Raw genomic sequence first — 15,000 nt, 5'->3', positions numbered from 1 at the left:
AAAGAGGACACGTTAATGACTGAATGTACTTCCTGCCATCTAATCGAAGAGCATTTATTTGTTCAGTCTGTCACTATGCCTCACTGGCATAAATAGATGAAGAAAAATGCATTATTTCTTGTAAATCCATTTTTTGTTTTGGAGCAATTAAGTCAAATTTGATAATTTCCCACAGCACACCTGAAAAGCTCTCATGGCACACTCGTGTCCCACGTCACTGGTTGGGAATCACTGATTTTAGAGGTTCAAAAAGAGGTTTTAAAAAAAAAAAAGTTTGTTGTTTTGACGAAATAATACGAAAATAATTTTACATTTTAAAAAGTGATTACGAGTTGCCTGGATGGATCACGCTTTTATTTAAGTTTAAAGGAAAATATCACCATCATGTACTTCTGGTTTTCATTTACCCACTTTCGGTTTCGCTGGTTATATACACGCACAAATATGTTCTATAACACGAAATGAAGCCTGGACTTGGAGAGCCATTTGGAGCGACGTGCAGAGTTGGCCGCCTTGAAGGACAGGAGAAAGTCCCAGACAGGAGAACATGCCACACAGAAAGGGCCCAGAGATAAGTGGTCCCAATGTCCAAGATCACTTGACACCAAAGATTGTTTTTTTCTCAGTAAATAAACAATGCATGTATCCCTGTGATTTAATTATTTGTCTTCCTGAAACTCTTCTTCCTCTTCTTGTTTGTTTTGCAGTGCAATAATTGGCCGCTCAACAAAAGATTTCAAGACCTTCTTGTTCAGCTTTATCCGATTTATGCCACTTGTAAGTCTTTTATTTTAGTTTTTCAATTAACATCAATGACCCATGTTTAAGAGTAACTATTTAGTTTAAAACGCTTTGCTACTGACACACTTTATTTTACTCACTCACTCACTCACTCACTCAGTGGCTATGGAACATTTACTCACTTCCCAGGCTGTTTGAATAATGACGTGAACAATTCTGTTGAAAAATAAACAATTTACGGCCCAAAATTGATTGGTGCAGTTGTACCTTAACTTACTAGTGGATTATTCTTATTTTTAAGCAGCAGAAGCTGTGAAAGTTTTTTTTCTTTCTTTATATATATATATATATAAATGAATTTGATCATGTTAATTTTCATGTACAACCCCAATTCCAATGAAGTTGGGACATTGTGTTAAACATTAATAAAAACAGAATACAATGATTTGCAATTCATGTTCAACCTATATTTAATTAAATACACAACAAAGACAAGATATTTAATGTTCAAACTGATCAACTTGATTGTTTTTAGCAAATCATTATTAACTTAGAATTTTATGGCTGCCACACGTTCCAAAAAAGCTGGGACAGCTGGCAAAAAAGACGGAGAAAGTTGAGGAACGCTCATCAAACACGTGTTTGGAACATCCCGCAGGTGAACAGGCTCATTGGGAACGGGCGGGCGCCGTGATTGGGTAGAAAAGGAGCTTCCCTGAATGGCTCAGTCATTCACAAGCAAAGATGGGGCGAGGTTCACCTCTTTGGGAACAAGTGCGGGAGAATATAGTCAAACAGTTTAAGGACAATGTTCCGCAACGAACAAGTGCAAGGAATTGAGGGATTTCATCATCTACGGTCCATAATATTGTCAAAAGGTTCAGAGAATCTGGAGAAATCATTGCATGGAAGCGGCAAGGCCGAAAACCAACATTGAATGCCCGTGATCAAAAACCAACATCAATGTGTAACGGATAGCACCACGTGGGCTCAGGAACACTTCAGAAAACATATGTCAGTAAATACATCCGTAAGTGCAACTTGAAACTCTACTATGCAAAGCAAAAGCCATTTATCAACAACACCCAGAAACGCTTTTATTCTTGTTCAGTTTATTATTTCTCTTTTGAAGGCACTGTAACACGAGAGATTCACGTGATCTGTTGCCTTACAGATAGCCTTGGTGAACAACTTCCTCAAGTTGGGCCTGAATGAGCTGAAACTGAGGTTTCGAGAGAGGCTCACCAAGAACCTATATGACCAGTACCTACAGTAAGTAATACAGCAGCATTAAATAGCTCAACCAGTGAAAGAGGCTTTGTGTAAGCACTTATTTAAACTAAATACAGTAGAACCGTAGTAATTAAATCCTACAATATTGTCCAATTCAGTCATGATTCATGGAATACTGTTATTATACCAGTATTCCCTGGATTCGTTGGTCCTGCAGGGTCCGACATTAACGGTGGCCCGCTGTCTCGGGTGACCACCTACATGTAGACACTGGTGTAATGGACATGCCCTCGCCAGATGGCACCATGACCCCCAATCTCGGACCGGGACTGCACCCCTGTCTTCGCCCCCCGAGACAAGACGGTCACGGGGATGCCTGGTTTATCTCACACGGACGCTAAATGAATTAACCAGCCAGCCCAAAGGAGCTCATCAAAGCGGTGTAGCGTATATGCGTTAAGTAAAAACGTAATTCATTTAGGAGGAAAGAATAAGCCGGAAGCGACACTCGCGTTACTTCGGGTTTAGCGTAATTTTAAGTTACAGCGTTATCCATCCATCCATTGTCTGTACCACTTTATCCTCACCTTTATTCTCATCCATTGTCCCAGCCAGGAGGAGCAAGTATCACGTGAACACGATTACATCTTGTGCCCACGATGTCAGAACACATCAGCAAGTCAGCTTCTGAATGGCCTAAAAAAACTAAATTGTTTTGGAGTGGCCTAGCCAAAGTCCAGACTTGAATCTGATTGAAATGCAGTGGCATGACCTTAAAAAGGTCATTCATCAAAACACGCGTCCTGTCTCAGCTTCCACCACATGGTTCTCTGCTCTGCCTTTTGTCTTCTAAATCTTTCTCCCCACCGCAAGAGTCCTCTTACACACCACCATCCTATGCTGTGTAGCCACACTCTCCCCAAACCACTACCTTAGAGTCAGTGACCTCCTTCAGTTGACATCGTCTGCACAAAATGTAATCTTCCTGCGTGCTTCTCCCTTCGCTCTTGTAGGCCACCCTATGTTCCTGCCTCTTCTGGAAGAAAGTGTTCACTGCAGCCATTTCCATCTTTTTTGCAAAGTCTACCACCATCTGTCTCTCTAAGTTCCGTTCCTGAATGCCAAACTTTGCCATCAATTATTCATCACCGCTGTTGTCTTCACCAACACGTCCATTACAATCTGCACCAATCGCGTCTTTATCTCTCTGGGATATTCAGAACGACTTGGTCTAGCGCCTTCCAGAATTTCTCTTTCACCTCGAGGTCACATCCGACCTGTGGGGCATAGCCACTAATCCCATTATACATAACACCTTCAATTTTCGAGTTTCAGCCTCATCACACAATCTGACACTCTTCATCTCCAAGACATTCTTAGCGAACACTTTCTTTAACATAACCCCGACTCCATTTCTCTTCCCAGCCACACGATGGTAAAATAATTTGAACCCTGCCCCTAAACTTCTAGCCTTGCTGCCTTTCCACCTGCTCTCCTGGACACACAATATATCAACCTTTCTCCTAATCATCATGTCAACCAACTCCTGAACACTTTTGCTGTCATATTCCAAACATTCAAAGTCCCCACATTCAGTTCTAGGCTCTGTGCTTTCCTTTTCTCTTTCTGCCGAAGAACCGGCTTTCCACCTTTCCTTAGTCGTTGACCCACAGGAGCTAAATTTCCACCGGCGCCCTGTATGTTAACGTCGCCGGTGGCAGACGTTATTAACCCGGGCCACGACCGATCCGGTATGGAATTCTTTGGATGAACGCTCATATTTGTTTGGCAAATTTTTAAGCCGGATGCCCTTCCTGACGCAACCGTCTGCATTTATCCGGCCTCGTGACCGCCCGTAGGGCTGCATTACATGCAAATCAGCCGCCTTTCGGCGAAATTTGCCGTTTTGAACTCAATATAGGCCATTTACATGAATCGTATAGATCCAATGAGGTTTTCTTTGGTGGGGGGTTCGCCGTCGCTGTCGTTATTGGCGCTCGGGACCTGCTTTGGAAAAGTCACAGGAAAAAACACTTCCGCCGCTTCTTCTGCTTCTTCAGAAGTAACGGTACTTTTACTCCATTACAATGATCTAAATGTCGCTCGCTCCTTTGATCAATTATTGCTTATTTATCAACTATTTCGTGCGCAAGACTACGACTTCGACTTCCGCATTGGACGCAGTTTGCCCCAATCAAATGTCAGCGCGAGTGACGTTTAAGTATAGTTCACCAATCAAACGACACAAGAAAGTCACATGACCTCACACAACGTCTTCTATTGGTCTTCCCGGGCATGGGTATTAACACTAGATAAGCCAGCCCGGCTGATTGTCGTGCCTACGTGACGGCCATGTTGGGAAGGTCGTCGTTCAGAATTTGCACATTCACATTTTATTTATTTCTTTTTATCGATGTTCATGCTGTGGTTAAAAAAATAAATAATCAAAAGTTACTCACTATTTACTCAGTACTTGAGTAATTGTTTCACCGTGTACTTTTTACTTGCGTAACAGTACTCTTACTTGACTACAATATTTGGGTACTCTACCCACCTCTGGAGCGAACATTCTCTACTGCCACTCTTAGGTTTAAGCAACATTTTTGCTCATCAGATCAGACGGTGTCATATTTGTTGCACTGGTCTTTTGTGTTTTCACGTTGCGGTGCTGCGGGTCGTGTCCCTGGTTGTGGTCCCGGCGGAACCGCGAAGCACACGTAACATCGGTGACAAGAGTTGGTTCGGTAGTACGTTCTGCGTTAATTCGGAAACCCGCCTACAATTATCGAATTAGTTTACGAGTGCTCATGTTAAATGTATTAAGTCACGGAGCGATGTTAGGGATTATGTCACAACACAGAATGAACTAACTTCAAATTCAGAAATGGCCGATCAAAACAGAAAATACTGTACTTAATATTTTCCTGGAGGATGCATTTGGGATTAGCCTTTGAAATTGGAAAGAAGTGAAACAGACAATGATTTTTGTCAATTTTCCAGAGTGAGAGTATTTAAAGAATTGAATTTGAATCTTAAATTTGTACATCAACATGTTGTCGAGCGGTGTAAATAAAAGTTTTTCTGCACGAAGAAAATGCGTTTATTTTGCCGTATTGTACCCTTCTGAGTCTTCCAGATTGCTTCATTCATGTTAAAATCAAGAAAATTATCTGCGGGGGCTCGGCGTATCCCCCCAGACCCATCCTACAATGTTATGTTTTTTTTGCTCACCTTTTTCGTGCCTTTGGTGTTTGCATGTCTGAAAATAATAAAGGTAAATCAATTTCATTATGCGCGCAGACAAACACACACGATTCTCCCCTAAGCTTAGCCTCCCACCAATCAGACAGCATTTTACAATATGTATGTACAAATACATCATACAATATGAAAATGCTAAACACGAAATAAAACACTCAAACGTAAGGTATTATGTCATTAACATACGGGGCAAGTGCAAGTTCTGAGCGGCCCACCGCAACTTGGCTCGGACCAACGCTCCGAAAGACTTAACGTCTGACCCTGGTCCTGTCTCTCAGGGGCTTCACCTACTACAAAATGGGAAACTTGGACAACCGGATTGCGAACGCAGACCAGTTGCTGACTCAGGATGTGGAAAAATTCTGCAACAGTGTGGTGGACCTCTACTCCAACCTCAGCAAGGTTTGAAACTGTGTTAGCTCTCTGCATTATGGTTGTTCTAATGATAACATTCACAGTGAGGATCATTTGGAGGGACAGATTTATACATTCATTGCAGAAGAACTCCGCCCGCCATTGATTACTTTGCCACATTAACTGATACTGTCGAGATTTAAGTGATCGTATTCAGTGTGATCGTGAGTAATTACAGAACTGCATATTGTTGGACACATTCATTTTGTTGGAGGTTATTGCGTGTAAAGATCAGGTGGTCAAGGGAAGACAATCAATGGGCCTCATTCACTATATTTTTATTTCCCTTCAAGAAAAGTTTGATTGATCGTTGTTGCTCGTCTATTTACTTATTCAAGAACATAATGATGCTGTCCTGTTCAGCACGCAATGCATGGTGGATTAATTATTCATTCAAAAGCGGGTCAGTTGGAAAAGCAACATGGAGGAGGGATGGACCGACCGACTGTGGCTGTTCAGTCCGTACTCACCGAAGGACTTCTCTTCAATAATATTTAGAATGAAAACCGTGAGCTTTCAACTTTCCTAGTGAGCTGGTTTAACTCACGCCGCACGGCTGACTTCCTCCCGTCCATCATGCAAACAAACACACACACACACACACAGCTAGTACTGGTAGTTAAACAGCTGCTAACTTGTCCCCAGAAACGGAAAAAAATGGTTTGCGGCTGTCGTTAACGTATCAAAATTACGAAGGTGAGAGGTGGGTGTGTATTTGCGTGTGCGTGTGCTTGCGAGTGTGTGAGACGGGAAGTAATCATGTAAAGCAATGAGCAATGAACACACTTAAATGCAAACAAAATTAGTTCTCCTGTAAACACAGGTTGCAAACTGTCGAGCCCTAGTGAGTGTGTGTGTGTGTGTGTGTGTGCGCGTGTGCGCGCGGACTGTACTCTAGTTGCTCTTTGGTGATCATTTATGCTAAAAGCTAGCGGTGTAACGATCCATTCGTTGTATCGACGTGTTGATACATATTCCTACGATCCGAATGGATCGATCCATGCTCGGCAAGTAAGCCTTCCGGACGTAAATACGTCCATTTAAATTGTTTTAAAGGGTAATCAATCGATTATATCGATACTAGGAAATAAAGCACTGGATTAATATGGAGGAGTGTAAAGGTTGTTTGTTTCAAGCAATGCCTGTTTTGTTTTTATTAGTTCATTTCTAGTCAGTTCTGTCATTTTCACGTGAAAATTCTGGGTTTTCCTTTCTTGACGGAAGGGTACCGACATTTGTATTCCTGTGTAATACATGCGGAGGCAGTTGTATCGTTGTCAACCCCTGCCAAATCAGTTTTGTCTTTTCCACAGCCTTTGTTGGATATTGGTTTGTACATCTTCAAGCTGACGAGTGCCATTGGGGCTCAGGTATGCTACGCTGTGCATGTTTCCAAGGTCGCTGAAATTCTGTCATTGTATAAATGGAATTCAAAGACTGGAGCTAATTTCTGAATGCCTAGTCCTAAACTTAAAGTGTGATGTACTGTATATAAAGTGAGGCCATTCCCTGAATTTTGTTCTGTTGTGCTTGACATCAAACAACGTTTAACCTTTTCTATACCGATGCAAGTCATGCCTGGCCACTTACTCGAAAGAATCCCTTTTAGTACCTGCTTTTACTCATGGAAAAGCATCAATACGGTGTCATGCTTTGTTGACCTAAGTCGGTGCTGTGCAGTGGAAAAGCAGCATGAATGTCATGGTTATTATCGAACCCATTTATAGCCATATATATAATTCTCTACCTCCCGAGGGCCCAGCCATCATGATGTCATACCTGCTCATCTCCGGTTTACTGCTGACCAGATTGAGGAGACCCGTAGGCAAAATGACAGTCACGGAGCAGCGCTATGAGGGAGAGTACCGCTACGTAAACTCTCGCCTCATCACCAACAGGTAAACACACCAGCCGTGGGCATTTGGAGGTGGTTAGTCGGCTTAAATACAGATTTCCTTTGGCAGCCTGTGTCTGCGTTGTTTTTTTAAAACCACAACAATTCTCCACTTAACAGTACACCCTGGCTCTTTCGTCATCCAGGTCCTGAAGTGGCAAAGCTGCCCAACACTATCGCCGCCATATTTGAGTGTTGGCATGATGGTCCTTTGATCAAATGAGTTATTTTTACACCAGATGTAATGAGCGGCACACCGCCAAAAAGTTAAACATAAAGTATGTCTCGTCAATATTTCCCCTGAAGTCTTATAATAATAATTGAGCGAAGGATACGACAACAGCAGAAGCTTGGTTATAATGCGCAGTTTCTTCTTTTCCTTTGGGCTTGCCCCGTTCGGGGTCGTCGCAGCGTGTCGTTCTTTTCCATCTCCTGCATCAACCTCTCTAACACCGACTGCTCTCATCTCCAGAAACCGACAGTTATCAAATATGTCAGCCGAGAGGAGGGGCTTATAAGGTTAAAAGTCAATTGTTATACTGTATAGTATATTAAATATTTATCATATCAGCAATATGTTTGGTTTGTTCACACCATAGAGTCAATATTCAAATGTAAATAGAAGGGAGTTATTAATTTCTGCTGCCACTGCTAGCTATAATACTGGTTCTACAGTGCTGTGAAAAAGTATTTGCCCCCGTTTCAAATTCATAGGTCATTTTACACGGTAAATTTTTTTTTTTTTTAATTTAGACTACGCGAGTCCCGGGATTCGCATGGCATGGAAACAATGAGTCCCAGCCTCGGAACGATCTCTCTGCAACTTATCGTCACGGAATACGGATACAGTATACTGTCCTCCGTTATATCGAGGTTCTTGTTATATTGCGGATTTGTATTACAGTTGTTAATCTATCCTTTATATATTTTTTTGGTGTGCATTGCTCTCGCTCTCTCTCTCGATATACAGTCGGAGTTTAGGCCTGCCACGATAGCAAATGTTTGATTTAGATTTTTTTCCTCCAAAACGTTCACAATCAACGATATTATCGTTGAAGTTTCTTTTGGATTTTCCCTTTCTCTGTGGTCTGCCGGCCGCTCGGGCTGAACTCGCAGGAATCTAGCCTCTTACTTCACACACACACTGCGCACACTGTACATATTTCACATATCGGGCACATTCACAACTCATTCAGGGTCCCCTGGCATGATGAGGCGGACGCCTGGCCGGGTACTGGCACGTCTGTGCCGGTCTCCGGTCTGGTTGACCCCCTTCTCTGCCCTGTCGGTCCTCCAGTTTGAATGCGTCGAAGAAGAGAACTGGCCAGCGTGTGTAAAGTATGCGTTTGCTCGACACTGGCCCACAGCCATCGGGCCGCTGTTAATGTTCATTCATCAGCCCTGCTTCCATTTCCAAATTCCGAACCAAGTCCTGTGAGACTGGACGACTCCGACACCTCCAGAAGACCGGTTCCTCACCTCGCTTCACTCATAACCATAGGTTGTCCAGGCCCAACGTTTTCTCTTCCAATCCGATACTGTTATTGCAGCTTTGAGTTTTGGCTGACGCCGTTATCGGTCTGAGCCGATTTCAGCAATAATCACACGTAATCTACTTATATTGTAGTATGGAATGCTAGAAAACGCTTGATCGAGTGATATTACTCAAACCGAGAACAATAATCAGCAGCAGTAGGTATGAGAAAAACGGACGCCTTTGTATTGTTATAGTGCCCGTTTGTATGTTTTTTTTTCACAGCGTTTGTGTGCCTATATTCATTATTTTGAGAGCTATGCCACAAGTTCGATGCGAATTCTCATTGGCTTGTCAATGGTGTTTTTCATTCATTGTGTTAGCTTTGAGCTCGCGGTTTTTGAGAACCAAAACAAAGAAACCTTATCTGAGATGTATTTGACCATTCGATAGGTTTAATTCTTTTGATATGTCCGTTTAATTTGACAGCGAACTTCGACTGCAGTGTCAATCAACGACTTTAAGCAAGCAACATTCACTCTTACTCTTTGCTACTATGTTAGCACCTTAGCAACCTGTTGTTGTGGTCACGTGGGCTCTGCATGGATAAAAGCGCTGGAGCGCAGCATGGAATGGACTGCTTGTAAAAGTGGTCAAATCGGAGATTTTAGATCCAGTCTGATCCGATCCTTGTTTTTTTTTTGCTGACATCGGACCGATTTCCAATCTCAAAGATTGGATCGGGACACCCCGAGTTGTCTCCACGTGTTTTAGAGACAGTGGTACTTGAGAAGGTTCTCAGATCGGACTATAACGATCAGCCTAGACATGGCCAATCCCTTAGGCTTAAAAGGCTGCGGGAAGCCATTCGAATGACTGCCTTTACCATTCAACAGTGGTAATGAAACCTAAGAATATGGGACAATGTAATGTTAATGAAAGAATCAATGTTCGGTCTGTGGAAGCTGAACGTCAAAATCAGTATAGAGATGATGTGTAGAAAGCGGTCTTCGTTGTGTGATTGCGGGGGGAGGGGTCCCTTCCGAAGGCACGGCAAAACTTCTCGTCATTGAACACGGTCTCAATTCATTGGAAGGATTGGAATGAGATTCTGGAGAACGGGGGGCTTTTGAGCCCTACACTTGCTTCATCCCACCTGATTTTCATTGTTCAATGTTTTTAGTGTTATTATTCACGCTATTGTTGTTGTCAAACTCAAACTGGAAACGCTAAATAAATGAGTGGTTTCATAGCAGCGTCATGTAAGCTAATGGGAGAGGGTGTTGTGGAGCATAATACAGGTAATGAAACGGGTGTTGTATTCCCCAAAATTAGGGGGGGGGGAATAAATAAAGAAAAGTCCCGGGACTTTTGACCAAACATTGCCTGAAAATTGACGTTATATTAATGAAGCTTTTTTTTGTCTTCAGTGAGGAGATTGCATTCTACAATGGGAACATGAGAGAAAAGCAGACCATTCACACTACGTTTAAAAAACTGGTAGGTATGACTGTCACAGTATATCCACAAAGGGCACATAGAAATAGTCGCCTTATTGTTAGTTGGCATTATTTGAGCTTTGCTGCAACAGTAACACTTGTGATGATTAATTTTCGGAGACTGAGCATCGTTGACTGCTTACTCTTGACATACGGGTGCTGGAGATATAATTAGAATGTCACGAAAGAGTTGATTTATTGCAGTAATTCCATTCAACAAGTGAAACCTTTTATCTTACACGCATTCATTACACACAGACTGATCTATTTCAAATGTTGATTTCTTTTCATTTTGATGACTATAACTGACAACCAATGAAAATCCCAAATTCAGTATCTTTGAAAATTAGAATGTTACTGAAGACCGATGCAGAAAAAGAAATATTTCCAGAAATGTTGGCCAACTGAAAAGTATGAGCACGTCCAGCACTCAATACTGAGTCGGGGCAATTTTGCCTGAATTACTGCAGCAATGCGGCGTGGCATGCAGTCGATCAGTCTGTGGCACTGCTCGGGTGTTATGAGAGCCCAGGTTGCTCTGATCGTGGCCTCCAGCTCTTCTGCGTGGTTGGGTCTGGCGTCTCACAGCGGACCAACACCAGCGCATGTCACGGCGCCCCAAACCATCTCTGACTGCGGAAACTTGACGCTCGACCTCGAGCGACGCGGCTTCCGTGCCTCGCCTCTCTCCCCCGCCGGACTCTTGGACCTCGATTTCCAAAGGACTCGCAAAGTTGACTTTGGCCCATTCAGTAGCAGTCCAGCCCTTTTTTGGGGCGAGACGCTTCTGACGCCGTCTCTCGTTCAAGAGTGGCTTGACACGAGGAATGCAAGAGCTTGCGTACGTCTTGAAGCACTGACTCCAGCCGCACGCCGCTCTTTGCGAATCTCCCCCACATTTTTCAACGGGTTTTGTTTCACAATCCTCTACGGGGTGCGGTTATCCCCATTGCTTGTACACTTGTTTTCTACCCCATCTTTTCCATGCCTCCACCTCTCTATTCATGTGCTTAGACACAGAGCTCTGTGAACAGCGATGACATTCCGTGTCTTGCCCTCCTTGTGCGAGGTGTCAATGGTCGTCTTTTGGACAACTGCCAGGTCGGCGTGCTTCCCCATGAACGTGTAGCCTATAGAACTCTAGAACTAGACTGCGAGACCATTTAAAGACCTTTGCACGCGTTTTGCGTTAAGTAGCTGATTAGAGTATGGCACCAGGGGCCTCGTGTGCAAAAGGTGCGTACGCCCAAAAACCGTGGCGTGCGTTCTTTTTCACGGCAAAGGTCAGAGGTATCAAGAGTGACGTGAGCGTGGAAATGTGCGGTGCCTCACGCCAACTGCGTGGCTGGCGTACGCACGTTTCTGCAGCTTTTGGTGCTTCGGCGACACTTGGCGGTGATGCCGGGAAACTGTTCTCACAAATCTGCACGAACAATTGGCACTGGTGAACAATTCATGCCGGCAACATTTGATTTCAACAAATGTCATTTTGAGGCAAGGACTGAGAATTCATTTGTTAACCAGTGTATTTAATGAATGAATTGAATGTTGTTAAAAAAAAGAAAAGGTGTGTGCGCTGTTCCAAGCATTGCCAGCCGCACCCGTGCTGTCCCGTTCGCGCCTCTTTCGCACGTTGTTCACGCCAGAGGACATTTTCGTGCGCGCTTCCACTTCATTGAGCAACTTCACATTCGGAAAATAAATTCTTCCTCATCACCTCACTCATTGTCCTTTTTTCCCTGATCACGCAGGGGCAAGGTTCGTTGAAATATGATTTGCATATGTAAACGTGGGCGTGGACGGGGAGGAGTCGGCTTCCCACAGATTCCTACACCTTGATATTTTTGTGCGTACGCCGTGTTTTCGGAGGAAATCCACGCAAGTCTTCGTGCATGGTGTTTTCAATCTTGCACCGGTCCACAATATTCCAATTTTCTGATATACTCAATTTGAGGTTTTCATGAGTTGATTAAAAGAACCACTTAGAATGTCAGTGTGTGAAATGAATGTGTACATTATACAAGTTTCGCGTTTTGAATGGAAGGACTGAAATAAATCAACTTTTTCATGATATTCTAATTATATGACCAGCACCTGTAAACCTTCAAATTGGCTCTGCGAGAGACGAGTGGAATGGATGTTTTGACAAGTAAATAACGGTTATTTTCTCACTAACATCCAAAGGAGCAAATATCCTAAATTCAGACTAAGAATGTTTTCGTATGTTCCAGGTTGACCATTTACATAACTTCATCTTCTTTCGTTTCACAATGGGCTTTGTGGACAGCATAATTGCCAAATGTAAGTGGAAGTCTTTCTTAACTTGAAGTTGTATGACGTGTTCCTAATCTATCCTACGAGCAACAAAATGAACGACAGTGGCGCCTTGAGATCCGAGTGACCGGACTTAGGTTTTCGAGCTACGCGCCGTCATTTGACATTTTATTTTGGTTTGTTTTGACTTGAGAGCGCAAACTTGAGCACTGTACGGTGGCAGTGAACTTCAATCATCTTACTTCCCAATCGGCAGCACTTTGGCGAAAAGGGAACAATTCCTCCAAAAAGAGGCATCAAGTAGTTTAATGCCACCCCCAGTTAGGGTTGGGCATCGGTTCCGGTCCCGATTCCGGTTCCTTATTTAGATTCCGGTTCCAAACGATTCTTGATTCCAATTCTTTAAAAAGGTTTGCATGGTTTAAATAAAGGGTGTCCGAATGATGTCATCCATTTTCTTAGCAGCCCGCAGTATAGACTCAAATGAACATTTGACTTGGGGTTCTTTAGAATCTATATATCAATATCAAACCTATGAACTCAAAGGCAATGTGTATAGAAGTAACTTAAAATCTATGAATCAATGTTTCAATGTTCAATGTTGTAATTCAATGTTTCTTGGTCTTGACAGCTTAGAATAGTGTAGTTGTTTTGCACTCTGAGGCTATGTACGCACTCCAGAGTACTCGTATCTACGAACCCAAAGTCGCTGGACGATTGTGTGTGTGTGTGTGTGTGTATCTTCTGCAGACATTGCCACTGTTGTGGGCTACCTGGTGGTTAGCAGGCCATTCTTAAACGTGTCCCACCCGCGACATCAGCGCAGCACACAGTCTGAGCTACTGGAGGTCAGAGATGGCACAATCATTCATAAGTAAAATGCATATCCACTGCCTTTCCCCGAATTGTATTCGGAAATTAATGTACTTCCTGGTGCACAAATACAAAACTCTTTGGTGATGAAAGAAAAATTGGACCACACTTTTACCTGACGATAATCAGGTGTGGGATGATGATTGATGTATTGAATAGAAATGAATAGAAGTTTTGGAATTGACTTACTTTACTGAACTTGCTTTGTCAAAAAAAGTGAGTACACCCTTCACATTTTTGTAAAGATTTTATTATATGCTTTTGTGGCCAACAATGACGAAATTACAATTGTTTAGAGTTATGCAAGCTGCCCACTGACTACAGTACTTGACATTGTAGCAAAGTGTCTTCTATTGAGCGTTGTGCCATGGAAACATAAAAGACTCACTTTTTGCGAGCTTCAATTCTTTCTCCGCCTCGGATCGTTTTCTACATCTAACGTCACTGAATGACACTGCCCCGAAGAAACGACGAGTTGGTTTTTAAATGTTGTTTTGAAATCATGAGTCACTGGCAATGTCGGACATATTTTCTGTAGGATTATTACCAGAGCGGGAGGATGCTTCTGCGGATGTCCCAGGCTCTCGGCAGAATTGTTCTGGCCGGTCGAGAAATGACCCGGCTCTCGGGGTAAGTCAACTGCGTCTCAGGAGACTCTTCGCTAAGCTGGAAGTCTTTCTGAAAGGCGACATCGTGTTCGCGTTTAATTGGGGACTAACACGCACAACAACTCGAAGGAAGGCGCCGACGTTTTCGTGTCCCCACGGTGGAGCGAGTAGTTTAGCGGCATAATAAACCGTTAACGTTCCCTTGAGTGTCTCTATTGCGTGCTATGTGCGCCACATGGAGCAAGCCTGTGGAGCGTGAGATGGAGCCCCGCCAACAACAGTCCACCGGCTTCCCACTAGCGGCTCATGACACAGCCGTCCTACTCTCTAGTGCCACGCGCCGGCTCACCGCAACAAAGACAATTTATTGAGTCTAGAAAAACGATCATGTCCACTTGATTTATTGAATGACGGATTGAATATAGTTATTATCAAGACAGTTCCGCTACTCAATGCTGCGGGATTAAAATCAGAAAGACCCACTCAGAACCTTCTCTGCTCAATTGACTTATTTGTCATCATACGCGGTTGTTGTCTTCCCCCAGATTCACAACTCGTATCACGGAACTGATCCAAGTCCTGAAGGATTTAAATTCTGGCAAATATGAACGCACCATGGTCTCCCAGCAGAAGGGTAAATATGGTTTGTCGCAATCACTGTTTTCTGTTGCATTGCAGCAGCTGCTTTTCTTGGTGTGAAGCGACACAATAGCTAATGGAAATGGAAGA

At 43.2% G+C, this 15,000-nt stretch overlaps 1 protein-coding gene across 5 annotated transcripts in view; it reads left to right on the top strand.

Annotated features, from left to right (window-relative positions):
- The window catches only part of LOC133396348 (ATP-binding cassette sub-family D member 3-like), a 29,551-nt gene that overhangs the window by 5,538 nt on the left and 9,013 nt on the right, over window positions 1-15,000 (top strand). For 4 of the 5 annotated variants that reach the window (XM_061666118.1, XM_061666121.1, XM_061666119.1 and 1 more), the window contains exons 5-14: window positions 708-777; window positions 1,916-2,013; window positions 5,514-5,637; window positions 6,963-7,019; window positions 7,405-7,547; window positions 10,448-10,517; window positions 12,748-12,817; window positions 13,541-13,638; window positions 14,202-14,293; window positions 14,817-14,905. In XM_061666118.1, coding sequence (XP_061522102.1) covers window positions 708-777; window positions 1,916-2,013; window positions 5,514-5,637; window positions 6,963-7,019; window positions 7,405-7,547; window positions 10,448-10,517; window positions 12,748-12,817; window positions 13,541-13,638; window positions 14,202-14,293; window positions 14,817-14,905 — 911 coding nt within the window. Of the gene's footprint in view, window positions 1-707; window positions 778-1,915; window positions 2,014-5,513; window positions 5,638-6,962; window positions 7,020-7,404; window positions 7,548-10,447; window positions 10,518-12,747; window positions 12,818-13,540; window positions 13,639-14,201; window positions 14,294-14,816; window positions 14,906-15,000 lie in introns of those variants that run through there. The other variant, XM_061666122.1, reaches the window with a different exon arrangement.

This window comes from Phycodurus eques, chromosome 21, assembly GCF_024500275.1.
Source record: "Phycodurus eques isolate BA_2022a chromosome 21, UOR_Pequ_1.1, whole genome shotgun sequence".
Taxonomy (NCBI): Eukaryota; Metazoa; Chordata; class Actinopteri; order Syngnathiformes; family Syngnathidae; genus Phycodurus; species Phycodurus eques.
The sequence above is the reverse complement of the archived record's forward strand: the minus strand, read 5'-3'. Positions and strand labels throughout refer to the sequence as shown.